Source organism: Centrocercus urophasianus, unplaced genomic scaffold (assembly GCF_019232065.1).
Source record: "Centrocercus urophasianus isolate 14NV4802_14NV808 unplaced genomic scaffold, USGS_Curo_1.0 seq_10, whole genome shotgun sequence".
Taxonomy (NCBI): domain Eukaryota; kingdom Metazoa; phylum Chordata; class Aves; order Galliformes; family Phasianidae; genus Centrocercus; species Centrocercus urophasianus.
The window spans coordinates 99,375,724-99,395,151 of NW_024884142.1; the positions used below are offsets into that span (position 1 = coordinate 99,375,724).

Genomic DNA, 19,428 nt, shown 5'->3' on the forward strand with positions numbered 1-19,428 from the left:
TGCCTGCAGTTTTGCCTGGGGCAGCTGGTACACTAAATTATTCAAATAGAGAAACTATGGCTATTCTTGCTGAGAAGGCAAGGAAGCTGTTACTGGTTACGGGTGAATTGTGTTCTCTGGGGGAAGGCATGTCGTTGCAGGGAGCTGGCATGATTTAAACGGCTGACATGCAGAGGAGCAGAACTGCACAGCCAGCGTGCCAGGAAGCATGCAGGCCACAGGGAAAACACAAGGGAGAGCTTGGTTCCTCGAGCCTGCAGCCCCTGCTTCTTACCAGTGCCACAGAGCATGGCACAAAGACGCACACTAGGAAGCTGCTGATCCCTGCCGCAGCTGCCAGCGCAGTGCGAGTGCCAGAGAGGTACCCAGCGGAATGCTTTCTGTGCCAGCTTCCCCGGAGCACCTCTGCCCCTGCAAAGCAGATCCATCTCCATGCGGATGGGCATGGGTAGGCGAGGGCTCAGCGCCAGCCCCGGCCTCCTCAGCAGGGCCAGGCTGCGACCACTCACTCATAGCAGCCTGGCACCGTGGCCCGCCTACAGGACGCTCCCCGGGAGCACTTTGGCATAGGATGGGGCCACCTGAGCCACCGCTCTCAGCAGTGCTGTCAGTTAGAAGCGCTGTCTGTTGGGCTGCTGGCAGCACGTGGAGCCCTTATGGATGCTGGGTTTGTGTGCGAGATGGAGGCATCTTCTAGTCAGACGACTGAGGGATTATTGATAGCGTTATCTAATAGACTTTGGGATCAGCTAACAGCACTGGTGAGCAATGTGCACAGCTTTGTCAGCCCAGTATCCATTCTAGTTGCTATTTGCAGAGTAATTCCAAGAGCTAGGATTTTTCACTCGGTGCGTTGTTTCTGTTGTGTCTCCTTGGTGCCTTTTATCCCGTGCCCGGCTGTGTTTCTCTGTGGTACAAGCTTGGAGCTTACTGGGAGCAGTTCTGTGCAAGGACTTCCAAAGAGCAGGATGAGGGGACTTTCAGCACAGCATCAGCAGAGTCTGGATGCTTGTTGGCAGCTTCCTTTTTTTTTCCAGGCCCAGCTAGAGCTTTCCTTGGAGGAGATCAGTATAGTTTCTTGATGTCATGTGAAGTAGACCTGCCTCTGTAAATTAGGAGTACGGAGTTGAAAGCCATCCAGTCCAAACTCTCTTGCATTTTTACATTGATGCTGAGAGTCCAGATAGATAAAATCTGGAAGTTATTTCAGGCTGAAGTTCCTAGATGTTGCTCTTTGTATTTTTTTTCTTAATATTGTTAAAAATAATGTTTCTATTTGTTGCTTTCCACCTCAAGCATCTTGTGGAGTAGAAATAAATAAACAGAAGTGAACTGGGAATCAAGGACTGCCAGCTTTCTTAAAACAACAGATGAGCATTGACCTCTATAAAGCTGATTTCTTCATCTTAAAATCTGGGGGAAATCATCCTGAGAGCATGCCATGTGCTCTACCCACTTGCCAACCCACTTTATGCACTTAAGTGCCTTTCCTGAAGTTCCCATGCCTTCCTACACATCACTTTCTTCCCCTAAAAATGGAGAAAAACCTAATTCTCTTTGAAAATAGCAACATTTAGGGTTTAGCCAAATGCATAAAGGAACGAATGTCCTTTTAAGCAGAGCAATCATGAGAGCTTCATGCAGGGGGGAACTGTCTAGCTGGGCTGGGAAGATGAATGTTAATGCTGAAATAATAAGAGAACAGTTTCTTACCATGGTAAGAGTGGTTCTCAGGGAAATGAAGTATGTGTCCATGCTCTGCTTTCTTTTGCTGCTTTTTGGAATTTGATAGGAAATCCCTGATTTTGCAGGGAGTCCTAGGAACTGTCAGGAATGTACAGTTTGTGGTTTATCCAGAAGCTGAAGATCAGCATTTTCTCATATAGAAGACTAGGGGAATAATAATAATGACTTGGTTCATAAAGGCCTTTGAGACCTATGAATGAAAAATGTCACAGAAAAGCTAAGTATCTTTACTTCCAGAAGCCATTTTATAGAGCCAAGTTACTCTAAAGAAGGGTTCTTTGACAAAGAATTGAAGTTATTTAGGCTGCTTTTTTTTGTGGTGGTGGGTTTTTTTCCTATGAATCAAATGGAGCTTGAAATTAAAACAGGTCTGTTTGTTCACTTTCTTGTTTGCCTACCACTATTGTTAATCTCGGCACTAGCCTAGGAACAGATCTGCTGATTGTTTTCACTCCTGATGGTTTTTAAAGTAGCAGAACCCAAATTACTTAGATCCTGTATGGCAGTAGCTATTATTCAGATTTCTCTGAGCGAGTGCTCAGTTGAAAGCCTTGCAGGAATGCATGGAATTACAGAAAACAGGGCTGGGAAGGTGCTGCTGGGTGGAGGTCCTCCTGTTCCTTCCAGAAGTTGTGAAGGATCTGCCAAGATGCCATTTACACAGGTGGATCAGTTCCACATTCATCTGTTATTGCCCTTAGCTCAAAGTTCAGCCCCTCTGAATTCAGTGGCACTTCCACACACTTCAAATTTAGCAAACATTTGATTGGTTTTGGCTGAATAAGGCTTAGGCTTTCAGCATGTGATAAAATCAAGTCCAAGCCTGGAACAGGTTGCCCAAGGAGGCTGTGGATGCCCCATCCCTGCAGGCATTCAAGGCCAGGCTGGATGTGGCTTTGGGCAAGGAGGCTGTGATGCCCCATCCCTGCAGGCATTCAAGGCCAGGCTGGATGTGGCTCTGGGCAGCCTGGTCTGCTGGTTGGTGACCTGCACACAGCAGGGGGTTGGAACTGGATGAGCATTGTGGTCCTTTTCAACCAGGCTGTTCTATGATGATTCTATGAAGCTTTGGCTTTATAGAGTCTTTGCATGACCAGGTACAGCGATGGCTGTAAAAGCTCTCCTTGACACGCTTTGAAAGCTTTACTGGGATGCATTTACCAGTACCCAATTCAGAACATCCCACTGCTTCTTTCTGTCAAACCTAAAATCCTCACTCCAACTCATTTTTCATTTTTGGATTTTTTTTTTCCAGTTTTCATCATTTCTGTTGAAACAAACATAGAATTTGATACAAAACCAGTTCTATTTTAGAAACAATTGCAGTAAATGCATCTAGATACCCTACAAAGAGTCCCATAGCTCCAGGGCCAATTGCTTAAAAACAAATCTAACAGGAGCTAGAACATACTTGGTGTTGCTGTTTGTCCTACCAACATATATTGTGAGTAAATACACAACAAATACATTCCCAGGCTGTTTGCAGACAGAGTGGGTGAATCCGGGCATGCCCAATGGATGTGTGATATTCCCTCCCCTGCTTTGAAAGTGAAAAGCAAGATGTGCATTCAAACGTGTTTGCTAAAACCAAACCGTTATTTCATTTTTTTCCCCAGCTGGTTACTGAGTATAGAAGGATGCACGAAATTGTAATGCTGTGCATACTGTGCTATGAGCTGATGAGTGAGACATGATTTATGTGCAGGATTTGTGTTGCCGGTGGATCATTCTGAGAAATACCAAAGTATTTCTAATAGAGGTGAAGTCTGAGGCCTTTAAGTGAATGGCAGTGGCTGTCCACGTGAACAAATATCCCTCATGGTTTAATCAAGAGAAGCTGTCTCTGTCAGCAGCTGGAATGGAAGCTGTAGTTGGGCCCTCTGCCCTCCCAGGTGGAAGCAATGTGACAGGTGGTGTGGTGGCAAAGGCTGGCAGATAGGAGAAAAGAACGGAGGAAAAGAAATTAAAAAACCCCTCATTTTGATAATCAACAAAAGGATTTTTCAGTGAGCTACGTATACCTCTTCTAACAATGGCAATAATTATTTTTTTTGCCTTACATTAGTTAATGATTGCAGTTGTATTTAATAAATAGGATAGAAAATAAACAAGTTAGATTTTGCTGTTGACCTATCAATTATGAAGTCTGATTACTCCTCTGGGGAACATATGTAGTCATTTGTCCTGACATTTTGTTAAAATAAGGTGGTATTATGGGACCAATCCACCTAATTCCTTACTCCCTGGGGCCATTTAGTGTACTTAGCTGCTAGAAAGGTGATTTCTGAAGCATGACAGCTGTTGGTGTTGGGGCCATTGTGTGGTGTACAAAAACAGTTATATTCTGCTCATATGCTGCCTTTGTGTCATCGGTACAGAAGCCATTTCATAAATTAGATACAACTCTTCCCTAGAAAATTGTATTACTGCTTTATATTTCTTTGCTGGAGTACATTAAAAAGTAAAAAATAAAAGCACTGCAGTGGAAGGAGATGTTTGAACTTGGCATTGCTGTAAGGACTATTGAGTTTATCCTATTAGCGACTGACGCTCCTGTCTAGTTATTTTGGTTGATTAGATGCATTAGAAGAAGATTCTCTTCATGTTCTTATTACCATTTAATTAGTTTTGTTAAAAGCCATGTCAGCCCTCCAAGAACCACGCAGGTAGGGCTTACCCAGTTTGTGTGCTGTGACTGCAGGAGCACAAGCTTTATGTTGAGCAGCACTTTTAGGTGGAGGGATGAGTTTAATAATTTTCACCTGCTCTTCCCGTTTCCGAAAATCCTTTCCAATGGTTTGCACATCAGCACACATTCATGTTCAGTGAGATACAGAAGTTTTTTTTCAGTTTCTGAAATGTTTCATTCACAATCATGCTCTTCTTACTGGCAGATCTTGCTGTAAGAGGTGTTTTGGCAGGTCAAAAAGCACTGGCATTGGATTAGATCGTTCCACTTATCACAGAAATCTGAAGATGTCTTATATAATGACAATCTGAGCAGCACTGCAACTGCTCCTGGCAAGGGCTCCTTGGTGGCTGTGAGACTGCAGGCACCTAACTGAGCCTCACACATTTGCCTTCTCCATTAAGCAGCCACCATAGGCTGGTATACTTTCGAAGATATCTTCTGGAATTTTCTCAGTGGCATCCAGCCCCTGAGATGAATCTCGCTTACCACTGGATGTCATCCTTGCACTGTGCAGAACTACAGTCAGAAGAACATTTATCTGGCAGTAAAAAAAAAAAAAAGAAGAAATGTTGCATGACCAATGAACACATTTATTTGCCACATTTAAAACTGTTTGCTATGTGGTGATGACCCCTAATCCTTCCTTAAGGTGTGTGAAGGTGCTCTCGTTGGTACACAGCTTTGGTAGTGGGACTGTTGAAATCTCAGCTGGAGGTCTCCAGCACTGATGATGTTGTTTGGGGTTCTCAGTATGTCATGTTCTTCTTGGGAAGGTCAACATCGTTAGCGTAGCTCTAAAATAAAGTATTTGTTCATCATCTGTAGCACTCTGTCAATTCATATACAGAGAATGTTTCCCCTGTAATGGTATAGGATGAGTTTAGAGGACTGAACTTTATTAACATTCTCACTCCTATTAGTGTCTCTGCTGTAGTGTCTTTTTCAAGAGAAGCAAGAACACTAAGCTTCACTAATTATTTTGTGAATTATTAAGCATGCATATATTTCACCATTTTGGTATTCTTTGTCTTCTGTGTTAACTTGTGTGCATGGAAAAATCATAAAGTTAGTCGTGTCAGTGACCTGTAATGAGTTTTGCATGAATGCAGGGTAATGCATGGCTGATGGCGTAATGATTCTTAGCAGATCTTTCCAGTTATTTTTGATGTATATTTATGTCATCTTGAACTTTATTCATTCACTCATTCAATTAATTAATTTATCTATTTATTTCAGCCAAGCTATTCTTTGAACCACATAAATCGAAAGCTGATAATGGAATCTAAAGTGTCTGTCAACAGTAGGATTGTGGTGGTTGGTGCATCTGATGTTGGAATCTCATTTCTGGAAACACTTGTTTTTTGGTAAGGTTTTTATTTGATTTCCTTTACTGAGAAAATACATTACCTTTATTTGAAGGTGCTTGCTTCCTCCATGTAGAAATCATCTCAGACTCTTTCTTTATCATAAAAGATACTAATTAAAAAAAAAGATATGCTTTGGATTCATATGCAAGTATTAACCATTAAGACTCTGAGTGTCTAATTTGCAGATGTAGAAAGACTGGTGTCTCCTAACAGGCTCTGATATTTAAAGGTGCTGCCAAGGTTCCTTGTAGATCCTCAAAATGAAGACCAAGAGAAAATGGGAACTCCACATACCTTGTCTCTTTGACCACTGTTCTTATACGTAAATACTGTAGGTAAAGATTAAGTCCATAGCCCTTTGGATGGTGTGCAAAGCACTACTGATCTTTAAAGCCAGTTTTGCCTGTTAGAATCACAGATCACTGTCCAAATTCCTCCGAATTCTTCTACCTCTTTGTGCTGCTGTTTCCAGAGCTGTGTAGAAACATCCCACGTGAGCTGGAGTTTTCATTTCTCTGTGCTGCCTTTAAGGAGCAGCAGCATCTTTCTGCTTCTGATATTGGAGTTTGGGAGTGCTTGGGAACCACAGCACTTCTATTTCTGGCTCCTTTGCCATTTTTATTGTAGAGTGTGGGAAGGGGGGCTAGGAGAGGACGCTCCAGCAGTCACAAGCCTGCCCAGTGATCCACCAAGAGGATAGGCTGAATGCCCACATTACAGAATTTTTTAGCAGTAAAAGCATCAATTAAATTGTTCCGTTTACTTTGAGTTATCCAAACTGGAGTAAAAAAAAAAATGTATAAATGGTTTTTGAAGGGGAATAAATGCATGCAGCTGTTTTTATACCTCCCACTCTCTAACCAGAGATAAACTGGTGGGAAAGGTCTGTTCTACAGACTTTCCAAAGTTAGGAAGGGGAGACCCTCTCTGCTATCTCACCACTTACCCTTCTGTCTGGGGCTCTTAGAGGGTTGGTCTGTGTGTGCAAGAATGCAATTCTTACTCACTTGTTCTTCTCCAAGTAGATTCAAATACGTAGTAGAAATGTCTGAGAGCATTACAAAATAAGTGAATCAACCAAATCTGTCCCCCTAAGCCAGAAGCTCTCTTCCTGTAGTGAACAGGATACGCAGGTAGAATCAATGCTGTGGGGAAATCCTCTCTACCTCTGATACACCTCAGCCAGAAGTTTTATTTCAACCATATTGTAAGAGTTTGTGCAGAACAAGTCCTTCTTGTACACCAGAGAGCACTCATCTTCAGCACTGCACAATTGGAGTGCTTATGAAAAATTAAGTACTGCTCTGAGAATGCAAAAAGCAAGCAGTACTTGGTCCAGATGTCACAGAATTTGTATTAACATACGTATAAGTTTAAGAAATGTTTTTTAACTTTCTCAGCAGCAGCAGTTAAAGAACATCTGATCGATGTGAAGACCTTTTAATACAATTTAGTTTGATTTACTCATAATTTTCTAATACTCTTTGCAAAGGTTACATGCACTAAAAATAGCTAGATTGAATCAATTTGTAAGCCCCTAATCCTTAAAAAGAGGAAGTGGTTTTCTCCTCATTATTCTTCATACTTAATTATTTTACATTATCAGTCACCATGGAAACACACAAATGTAATTCACTTACCTAGCTAACAATTATTAGGACTAGATTTTACAAGTGTTTTCAACCTGTTTGAGACTGAATAAATATAGATTTTTCAATGGACAGAGAAATAACAATAAGAACTGTCTTCTCCCTGGAGCCGTGCAGACAGCTGCCCTGGTCCCATTGTTCTGTGCCAGCAGCACCGTACCTCATGGCCACTCTGCCTGTGGGCACCAAGCTTCTCGACCAGGGCAGAGAATGGAACTTTATAAACCCTGCTGCAACAGAGCAGTGTGTGCTGTGAACTGCTGTTTTACAAAACGCTTCTGCAGTCCTTCCCTCCGGCTCCTTAGATTGCATGGAGAGTTTGTCGAACGAGATCCTTGCAGAGGTAATAGAATCATTAAGATTGGAAAAGACTGTTGAGATCATCTGGTCAAAGTCAGAGCGCTGGCGTGGCCCTATCAGTGCTGGTTATTTCAAAGGGCAGAGCAAAATATGCTGCGAGTGAGTGTACAGAATGACCATCTAGTAGGGGAGGATTCTTTCTAGTGCTTGGGATAGCCTGAGCCCTGGAGAATTGCCTCCGTTGTGCTTAATGTAATGCTAGGTCAGTGAAGGTGAGCTCATTAGTCATGTGTCACCATTCAAATAAATATCTCCTGCTGATTTCTTTTTTCACGAGGGTAATCGCATTCAGACATGCTATAAGCTATAGCCCTGCTTTTCTTTAGGATGCATCGGATAGAATTTTATATTCTAGGAATGGCCAAGTGCAGGAGGAGCACCAGGCAGTTCCTCAGCCTTGAGCCTGCCCGTCTCACGCACGGCTGGCTGCCAGGAGGTACAGGTGGCAACGATCTCAGGCTGCACCTCTGCTGCAGCTGGCGGGCACATGAGGATCTGCAGCACACCGGGCAGCGGATCTGAGGCGCTAGGAGGAGGGCAGCACGTTGCATCATAAATTGCTGCAGTAATTAACTTCCCCGCAGGAGCGTGGCAAGCAGGCAAGGAATTGTAATTCCCACAATTCCTGCATGAGGCTCCTCCTGGGCAGTGCAATTATATGCTTCCCCTTGCACAAAGCCAGGACTTAGGTCACTCTCCGGCACTAAGACAAAGCTCACACAAAATGCTGCACCATCCAACCGTTTGTGGACGCAGCGTAAATTCAGAGTGCTGGCCAGTCCTAAAAGCAAAGTAGCAACTGAAGGAATATTGCCATTGTGAGAAAGCAGTTCAGCCCAGCAACACACAGTCTCTCTTTGCCTCTATTGTTCCCTGCCCTCCAAACTGTTGTTGCTGCCTCTCCTTTGTTGTGGATGTGGAGAGAAAGGCAGTTGAGCCCTGGAGTGAATCCAAAGGAGGGCTAAGCTGAAAACAGGCTTTCTTCTTTTTTTAAGTTTCCCTTGAGTGAATTGGGCTTTAAAAAAACTTTAGATATTTATAACAAGAATTTTTTTTGTGAGACACTGCAGTAAAATCATGGCCTTCCCTCAAGTTTGTGATGCTGATTCAGTAGTGCTGTAAAATTACCATGAACAACGACCCTAAAAGGGAGTCTGATTCAAGACTAATTGAAGTTTTTAAAGTTACATTTTTGTTGTCCCCATGCAAATCACCTGTACCTATCCTTAATTTATTAGTGAAAAAGCTGTCTCAAACGTTCAGCTTGCAAATATTAAATGAAAAATTGCATCTGAAAATGATTTGACACTGTAAAATCTGTGTTTGTGAATATAGGATGTCAGTACCTGCGTGTATCAGAACGGGAGGTGGGTTCCAATCAGGATTCTGAAAACACCAGTTCTTGGAGGTGAGCTTCAGCAGGAAGAATAGCAAATACAGGGAAATAGCTGATGTCAAACACTGCCAACAGCCTGGATCTGAAGTACCAAGCTGAACAGATCTCAGTTAAACCACTCATTCCCTACATGTCAGTTCTGAAGAATGTCAGTTTCAGCCCAACATTTTAATCTTTTCCTATTCATGAATACGGAAGCACTTAAAACAAGTTCTGAAAACAGCATTTGTAGCTAATTGTGGTGCAGGATTCACAGAGCAACGTGCTAACTAGTGCTCTCTGACAGCAGGTGATTGAAGTTGGGCTGCAAGAACGCCAAAAGCTTGCCCAGAACTATCTTGTCATTGGCCCCGGCGCAGTGAACCAATTAGCTTTTTATCCACCTCTTTGCATATAGCTGTGGAAAGCGTTATTGTCTTGTGATTATAGGGAAAACCCTTTTTAATCCATGATGTCGAAAACCTTCTTAATCCAACCTCTGGTGTAAACAATGGCTTACTCTCCGAGGACATCGCAAATATACATAATGTATTACACAAAACAGCAATAAATGAATGGCAGCTAAGAGCACGGTACTTGGTATGAAAATGTGAAGTATTTCTCTTTCAATTTGGATGCATTAAAAGTGGTTATCGTGTTAAAAAGCAAACGTGTTACAGCGGGTTTTGTCAAAGCCCTGAGTTTTCTCTTGAAGTGAAGTTAGAGCCCAATGCAGGGGTTTATCTCAGATTAGCATAGAGATGGTTTTTAAAGCACAGTTTCTGACAGAACAGCTACAACTGCCGTTATCTGGCAGCGCAGTATTATACAATATCCTGCACATCTGTCCTGCTTGGCAATAGTTAGCATAATGCTTGCTGTTTAATTAGGCTTTTTATCTTTGCGTTTGTCTGAGAACATCTGAAGCCTTCCATGTTGCCTGTCACTAATTAGTTGACTAATTAAATAGTTAGTGCTTACTTGCTGATCACAGAGCTAACACGGAATGAATGGTTTAGTGATCTTCATTGTTTCATACTATCTATCTTTGCCACATGAATTGATATACATGGGCTTCCTTTTGACTGCTGTTTTTTCATACCGAGGCAAACACTGAACAATGTTGCAGTCGACCATGTGTTCGGTGTCACTGGCCCCGCATCCTTCAGATGTTGCTGCCTTTCATCATCTCTGGTGAATAGAGATCAAGTTGGGGCAGAGATGAATCCAATGGGTCATATCTTGCCTTGCTGGGCAGGCAGCAACACAGCAAGCGGTCGGTGACTGATACAAAAACTAGGGGAGAGGGTATGGGTCCACTTCCTAACAGCTATCTGACATTCTTCTGCCAGAAAGTGATGCTATATGGGACTGATATTTCATTATTTTGCATTTTATATTCTTATTTTAGAGACAGTTCTCAATTTTTGATATGATTATTTCAACTTTCCATACTTGTTCTTAAAACGTGTGTAAAGATGTGTCTGAGCCCCAAATGTTCTTTCACTCTTCCAACTTTGCAATATCTGAGGATTTTATTTTGTTAATATTCATACGTGAATATTCATAACTTCTTTTTATATATTAAAGCTGATCTTGGGAATAGTGGTTTCCTCATGAAAGGGATGTTTCAAAATTGCCGTGAGTCAGAAGAATGTTTACGCAGTTCTATTTACTGGGCCGTGCCTGGTGACTGAGTGTGACATGAGCGTGGCTGTGTCTCCAGCTCTGTGTGGAGCCTGGTAACCTGACTACCTGGAGCAGCTCTGGCAGCTCTCTCATCGATGCACTCAAAGCAAATAAAGAAGCCTTGTGAGTGCAAACACCGCATTTACATTTCTCAGCTATTTGCTGTTGATAGAGATGATGTACTTTCTGTTCCGCTCGTATTATTTTTCATGGTTTTGAAGTTTGTTTCCTAGGGTTGGTGCAGAGGTGGCACTACCCAAACTGTCAGGCTGGCTGTTAGGAACAATTCCTTCTCTCAAAGAGCGGTGAGGCAGTGGCACAGCTGCCCAGGGACTGGTGGGGTCGCCTGGAGGTGTCCCAGAGCCGTGGGGATGTGGCACTGAGAGATGTGGGCAGTGGGCACAGTGGGCTGGGGTTGGACTTAGTGCTCTTTTCCAACCTTAATGATTCCGTGATGGACTGGTTACTGTAGATGGAGCTCTGCAGTGCTATAGCTTGTTCCCTTCCAGTCCCCAAGCACTGTGCTGTTATTGTGTGAATTGTAGCACATCTCAGTGTGCTGTTTGTTTCCCTGTGAGCTGGTAGCATATCTGCATTAACTGAGCACAGTTTTGGATTGTTGTGTGCCACAGGGCACAGGTCATTTGGGAAGGATCTGCGGGAGAAGCATCACGCTGCCCTGCTACAGATGGGCACTTCACAGCTGTCTCTCTCTGAGCTGGTTTCGCCAGGGCTGCCATCTCTGAGAGGCAGCTGTGCTCACCAGGCTGCCAGGAGGCCTGGAGGTGCTGCAGGGCCCAGGTCCGCAGCTGTTACATGCAGATGTTGGAGACCAGGAAATCTGTGTCCTGATCCTTCCCACACTGCCAGCTTTCTGTCAACAGCATGCGGTGCTTTTTACGAGCTGCTTCTCTTTCTGCATGTTCTTGCTGCCAGGAGGAGAAACGTTGGTGCAGATCTCAAGCCTGTCAAATTCAAGGGGCATCTCTCTTTTGGCAGACTTGGGCGTGCTATTTCAACTATGTAGGTCGCTCCAAAGGTAATGCCTTGTATTTCCTTCCATGAAAACTAAAATGAGATACAAAGAGCACAATAACAACAAATGATAGAACAAATTCTCAGCTACAAAATGCTACTTTTCAACATAGTCACCACCATCAAAATGGGAGGCGTTACTTCTGGAGCAGCTCTTGCAGGTGAAGGCAGCATTGCCAGATCTGCACCTAGCAATGTCACTGAGTTAAAATTTTAATCACATGGCATTTTATTACATGGACTAATATGGGATAAGTTCAAGCTACACTAATAAAAACAACTTATTTTTGCCTTTAATTATTGTCCAGTAATATTAAAAATGTTCTACTGGCGAGTTGGAATTTGCATTATAGGTGATTTGCTGAAATATTCACACAAAACAGCAGCACCTTAGCCACATTTTGCGTCCCATTTTATGGTATTGTTGTGGACAATGTATTGATATCTCACCTGGATATATTTAAATAGCTAGAGACTGTAACTACCAGGGCCACCATTGGATATCCCTTATTTTCTGTCTAGAAAGATAATTGCCTTGTTTTGTGCTTCGAAGAAGACAAAATGCTGAAACGTTTAAGGAATGAAAATTGAATGTTTAGGAAATTCTCTAGCAGATGTAATGGTCAGTGGTGCCTGTTTTTTGGCCAAATTCAGAACCAGTGTGCATTTGGGATGATGGTACTAATCGTGTAAACTTTGTAGCTGAGGGTGTTCCTGCATAGGTATGTGCATGTGTCTGATTCAGGTATGCATCTGGTATGGGACAAGAAAAGAGCTCTTCAGATTCTTCTGTTCTGCCCTATGACAAGTGATAATACTGGGGCTTTGCCATCCTTTATCTAATAAACAGCCTTCTGGAAACACAACACATGTTGTGTGAATGATGGTTTTCTAGAGGGCTTACTAAAAAAATCTGTAATTAGGGGTTCTGACGAGTCTTCATTTAGCTTCTACTTGCTGGAAAAATGCAATTTCTGCACTATGTAAGTAATCAAGTGCCCACCACTCAGTGTTGAATGTTATATGTTTTAATTGGCATGCATATTCCAAGCCTGGTGTATTCCTTGCAAGTGCTGGCAAGATGCTGTCAGTGAGAGAAGAATTTAGCAAGAAGTGGTTAAAGGACGGAGCAGAGCTCCCTGTACAATTGCAAGGGTCAGTCTGGTGGGGAAGCAAAGTAGGGGAAAGAATTAGTCTAACAAAGGGAAAAAGACTCAACTGAATTACAGTTGAGAGCCACAATCAATAGAGAAGAATAGTGCAAAAAAGAATAGGAAAAGCTGAGCTGACGCAGGTGAGGAAAGCAAAAACACGGCTGGAGAGGTGGAAGGTGGTTAGGAAGATAAAAGCAGGGACAGGAAAAGGGTGGCTGGGTTGCTTCAGAGAATGAGTTATGGTATGGATGGGAGTTTGAAAGATGAAAGTAGAAAAGGGCATTTTTGGAAACATTCAGGGAGAAATCAAGATGATTTAGAGATAGGTAAATATGAGAAATTAATGGAAGAATTGACATGCAGCAGAGTTGTGCATGTTTTTAGTGGTATTGTCTAGGAAGAAGGCATAGAGGGGATAAGAAATGCAGGTATTAAAATTAGAAAACTGGGAGGAATCTAGAAATAGCAATTCACAGGGGGAATGATTAAGAGAAAAAAAAAGAAGACTGGTTCATCTACCCTAGCAGGGGAATGCAAGATTTAACCAAAGAACAGTTTTTGAGGCAGGATGTTGAAGAAGGGTAATCACTCCTTGTGAGAGATGGCACATGAGCTAGGGTCAGAGCAGCAATGCAGGTTTAGTGAAAGCAAAGAAAGAAGCAGAAAGTATTTACTGAACAAAAGGAGGCGAACTGGCAATCCCAGGGGCAGCAGAAGTATTACAGTATAAGCCTTCATTGTGAAGGAAAAAACACCCACCTCTGTTTAAGCTCATGATTAACATCCTTATGCAGTTCAGGTGGATAAATATTATCCCCCAACGAATTTGGACCAGACGTTAGAGAAAATTATCCCTCTGAAAAAGAGGCCTAGGAGGGGCAAAAATTGTGTTTATCTCCAAGATGATGCTTGCAAATTTTATGGAAAGTGTTTTGGCCTTGTGATAGCGGGCACTAGACTCCAAAAATAAGGAGGCGCTTCGAATCCTGGTGGAATTGATCAGATGCAAAGTTTGTGGGGAGAGACCTGATGAGGAAAAGCAGCCAGCGGGGGAAGAGAAATGCTCACAGTGCCATTGAAGGACGGTGCTCATGGGTCAAAGTAAAAATAATTTGGCTTTTCAAAGGGTTTCTTGCAACAGATATAAGAATCGGTGGTCGTGGCTTCCACAGTTTGGTCTTATAGGTTGCTTTCCTTTGGAATACTGACTCCATACAATGTTCCTCTTTATCTCTGCTTTAAATAATTTAAAGATTGTTTTCTGAAACTGAAGTGGATGGTGTATTTCCAGTGTTGTGGTCCATCCTGGAATAGAAACAGTCCTGTTCTGGGAAGAAAAAGTTGGGGATTTTCCTCCTGAAGCAATCAACTGACTTATCTTTCCCCCTATGCAAAAGAGCTGATCACATTAAACGTGAGCTAATGGCAGTGGGATTCGCTGCTTTATTTTTACCAGTGCTCTTCTTGACACGTCTGCCACCAGTTTTTGGAGTAAGACTTACCACAAGCACAGCTTGCAGGGAAACAAAAATGTGGAATGCCGCTTTCTGGACTCTTGCATTGAAAGGTGCCCCAACAAGGACCCTTCTTTCATTCAGCAAATTCATTCACAATCTTAACACTTTTTCCTATTGCTGATCCAACGGAGAAGTGGCTCATCTTTGTTTACTTGTAATTAAAGAGGGATAACTTCTAGATGGACATCTGTTAGGCAGCAGTTAAGCTAAAACCACGTTCTGAGGTTTGTAATTGGTTCTTGAGAACAGAGGCTTTCAGCGATGGCTGCTGCAAACAGTAACCCCTGTCTGCTCCTGTTACTGACCTTCTCACTAAAAGCTGAACGGCCAAGTAGTGTGATACTGGCTGCAGAGCCTTCATAATACTAGGATGGCATCATGTAGCATCATATGGGGAAACTTTTGCCATGTAATTTTCATGTATCTTCCTCGTTGATTGTGTGCTGATTCCTGCTTGACTGAGTTAAATGTAGGTGCCTAAAGAGTGAAAGTAGAAACGGAGAGACTGCTTTAGTTTTGCCTGAGAAAGCAGTGTGGAAATGCGTTACACTTAAAAGTTACTCCTAAAGGAAGTCTATAGTACTAAGCAATATATTCATCACTTAAAATATGCATGAGCGTGGGATGATTTTTTTTTGCACTAAGCTGACATTCTTTACTTGTAGTCTTGCAAAATGTGTTAGCAAAGCATTTTGTTTTGGAGATGTCTGCACTCCAAGTCACATCCTGATTACTTTGTTCTTGAAATGTTTGGGATCCAACCTAACTTGGATAAAGCCTGGCATTATTTGGGTCAAGGAGAGGTTCTGCCTCTACCTGCCTTCTAGCATGAGACGTGTAGCTGGGCACTGTGTTTCTGTGCCCTGAACATGAAGTATTGCCTCTGGGTTTTAACATCACCTCCCATCTGGGGTTCCTCTGTCCCCCCCAAAATTCGAATGGCTCATTTCTGGTTGCAGAGCAACAGGGGAAAGCTTCTCTGATTCAAAGTTCTGCTCATGCAAGAATTTCTCAACCTAATTATTTGCAGTGCTGAAAACAGATGATTTTTTATAATTTTTAGAGTTGTTTAGATGCAGTATGAAGTTCTCTGCTGCAGGAAAGTTGAGGTTATAGCATAATTATGACTGATTATTTGTGATAATGAGGAGGTTGGCTAATGAAAGCAGTTAATTACATAATTTGTTCAGGCAGTTTTTACCCACTTAAACCTTTGCTGTTGCACCACGTACTTAAAAAAAGAAAACCCAACAGGCAAAAAATTCAGAAAAATTAGGCAGGAATATTGGAACCAATTTGCAAATGCTAGCAGATACATATAAAAATGATACATATATACATTTATATACATGTAGTATAAAACTTTTTGTTTGTTTCTTCCTTTGGCTGTGCTCACAACAGATTGGCACTGCAGTTTTATTTCAAGGACGAGGGTGTTTAGACTTGCTTTTGTAGCCGTCCTCTAGAACTGTGCAATGAAACTCAATACCTTTTACTTATTTCCCTAGATACTCTAATCCCTCCCTGCTTTACCAGTATCTTTGAGCTGTTCTTCCCTTTGTATCCACAGCAACAGGAATCCCTGCTGGAACTGCTTACTTTGATAATGTAGGTGCAGTTGTTTAATGTTGCACTGGCTCAGGCTCTTCTCTTGAAGACTTTTTTACCAGATGGCAACATGTGCTTTTACCATACTTCATATCAATATATAAGTTAGAGGCATGTAAGCCATTTTTCTTTGCATGCACCAACCATTTGTTAGAACCTATTTTGTTTTCATATTATTAAGAGCTTTCAGGCAGCAGTAGGGAACCGACAGCTGTCATAAATAAAACCATCCTTTGGATGGCCTGGAAATAATAGCGCTATGTGCAGAAAAGTGGTGGATGAGGTGGTAAGGTGCCCAGCAGACACTGACAACATGCTCAGCACTGTTACCTCCCCTCTCTGTGCCAATAGTAACCATGGCTAAGCACCTACAGCTTGCCTATGTTTTTCAGGCTCGCATTTAAGTGCTCGTATACAGGTTTAAAATCCTAACCTGAGGCATACCTACCACAGTTCTCAAATCAACCTTTGTCATACATGAGGCTAGTTTTCACTTCTATTTTCACATTTAAAGTTTCTCATAATTTCCACCACTGCCAGTTTGTTTAAACCCAACAAATTTTGATCTTAGCTGATGAGGAATTTTACCTCCATGTTAGCAAATGTGACCATTGCTTGCATTGACAGAATGCATTGACGGAAATGATCATCTATTTATTACCTGCCATATGTTTTTTTTGTAAGGTTTTGACATTTTTTACCATAAGGGCAGTGAGGCAGTGGCACAGGCTGCCCAGAGAGGTGGTGGTGCCCCATCCCTGCACACAGCCAAGGTCAGGGCGAACAGGGCTGTGAGCACTGCTGGAGCTGTGGGCGTCCCTGTGCACTGCAGGGGGTTGGAATGGATGGCCTTTAAGGGTCATTTCCAACTCAAATGATTCTGTGATTCTATGATTCTAAGTTGTCACATTTTCAGAATATCACAAGCATCTAACCCTACATTTCAGTCCTTCAAGCTGAAGGCAGTGATTGAAGCTATCACTGCAGTAAGTTTTAGAACTGCTAATTCTGCAGGAATGTCTTCCCACTGTGAAGTCTTTCATTCCTGCACAGATGCAGCAAGTTGATAGCCTGAGAACATGCTGAGGAAAACCATCCTCCTGCAGCCATCAGCAGCACTGTGGGGTGATGAACTGCTGTGTGCATCAGAGCTCCTTGCGCTGGCAAATGTTGCAGATAGCCCAAATATTGGGGGAGGATTGTCTCCTAATGTCAAGGCTTTGATGTTCATCTTTTTGTGGAAGTCACTTGAAAAAATCATTTTGGCTTCCACCTTCTGCTCACAAGCTTGCTGCCATCCCAACTTTTCCACTCTGCTTGCCTCCGATCTCCACTTCTGCTCAGACAACAGCTTACCTTGATTTCTTCATTCCAGAAGAAAAACTTTGTGCCATTCACAGTGTGAACTGCAGTGAGATTAGTGACCACAGAGCTGCTTGACTATGTGCCCTGGTCCACGCAGACATACTTGATCTGCATTTCAGTGCCACAGGGCTGGTGACAAAGGCAGGATCACAGAATGCTCTGAGCTGGAAGAGACCTGCAAAGATCATCCAACTCCTGGCTTCACACAGAACCATCCCAAATTCAAACACTGTGGTGTTTGTGTTGTCCAAATGCTTCTTGAAATGCAGCAAGCTTGGTTCTGCAGCTGTTAGTGGATCATTTCTGGTGATTCCAAGCTGAAATCCTGGTCCCAGAAGGGCACGTGCCTGTTCTTGGAGCACAGGCAGCATCAGATACTAGCTCTGGGTTCTTCTGTTCAGCTTCTGATATCAGCACATCCTTTTGATAGCTTTAATCCAATTTTCTTTGTATCCTGATTTTTTTCAGTGTAAATGAGGAATCAAAGATATTACTCATGTCATCATAGTATTCTGATGAGTTGCTAATCATCATTTTGTTTTAGTTCTAGTTTCCAATTCATTAATGTTTGGGGCATAAGGGAGTGCTGTGGGGGCGCTGAGATAGCAGTAAATAATAAATGATACAGAGTGAAAGCTCAAAATTAAAGCCTCCCACTTGATGGGGAAGAACTGACCAAACACCATATGACTGTGGAAATAATGGATGACTGCATATGGACTAGATAAAGGTAGAGCTTCTGGAGAAGAAAATAGTATGTGATCAGATCAATGAAGTGCATCACAGTGCAGTCATGCAAAAGAGGCACATTATTGTTGCCTGGAACCTTTCATTCTACCATTTCTCTGATGCTTGCTTGCAACATTTTCACCTTAAATACCATTAATATAATTTAAACTTAATGTTACTACAGCAGGTGGATTTGGAGACCTATTGGCAAGAGGGCATGCAGTAAATAACCAGTTTCAGCTCTGAGCTGGAAGGAACCTTCAGTGATAGAAGAATGTCTGGGATGTTTGTGCAATGTTGCAGCCCTTTTCCTCATGATTCCATGTAAACTAAATACCAAGCAGTCACACTATTTTGGTCTGTACATTGTATTGCAATTTGCTAGCATTTGCAACCAACTGGAAGTGTTCCATGAGTGCAAATGGCATGCTGCACACTTCAAATTCAGCTCAATGTAAACTTCTGTTTACATTAAGACCACTTTGTATCATGCAGCCAACATAATGTGGCCATAAATGAAGAGCAAATTCTATTTACACCCACCTCTACAGAGTGACCTTAATTTAAACGAGAATCAGGCCCATAATCTGTATAAATATATGCAGCCTGTTACATTAAGGTTATTTATTACATTGCACTTGGCCTGAGTATGCATGGAGATTTACCATAGATAATCCATAATCCAGAATTAAACTATTAATATGCATTTTGAGAGTGGCAGCCATAACCTCAAAATTCCTTGGTTTAAGTATGACCTTTAACTTTGTTTGAATATATTTTTTAAGTGTATGAATAACAAATTAACATCGGTTGATAAAAAACATTCTGATTCCTTTGTACCATTTGCATCAATCCATACTTAACTTACACAAAGCCTGGAAGATTAGAAGGCTTAATCACTCATAATATTTATTTGTTTTTAAATGTCAGATCACATTTAGTTCAACATACTGTCAGTCTTGCTCCCACCCCTGGGGCCGCGCCCCCCCCTCTGGTGTTAATGAAACTATGGTGGAAATTCTTATTTTTCTGTCCAAAGATGTGTGAATTTTAGCAAAATGGCAAAACACTTTGTATCTGGCCTGTGTAAAGAAGTTACTTTCTATATCCTCCTAAAGGATTAAATTAACATCTCATAGCAC

General features: G+C 42.1%; 1 protein-coding gene across 1 annotated transcript in view; it reads left to right on the forward strand.

Moving 5' to 3' along the window:
* Positions 1 to 19,428, forward strand: part of CFAP61 (cilia and flagella associated protein 61) — a 90,178-nt gene that overhangs the window by 45,153 nt on the left and 25,597 nt on the right. Inside the window, 1 exon segment of the mRNA XM_042820850.1 lies at positions 5,675 to 5,802. Coding sequence (XP_042676784.1) covers positions 5,675 to 5,802 — 128 coding nt within the window.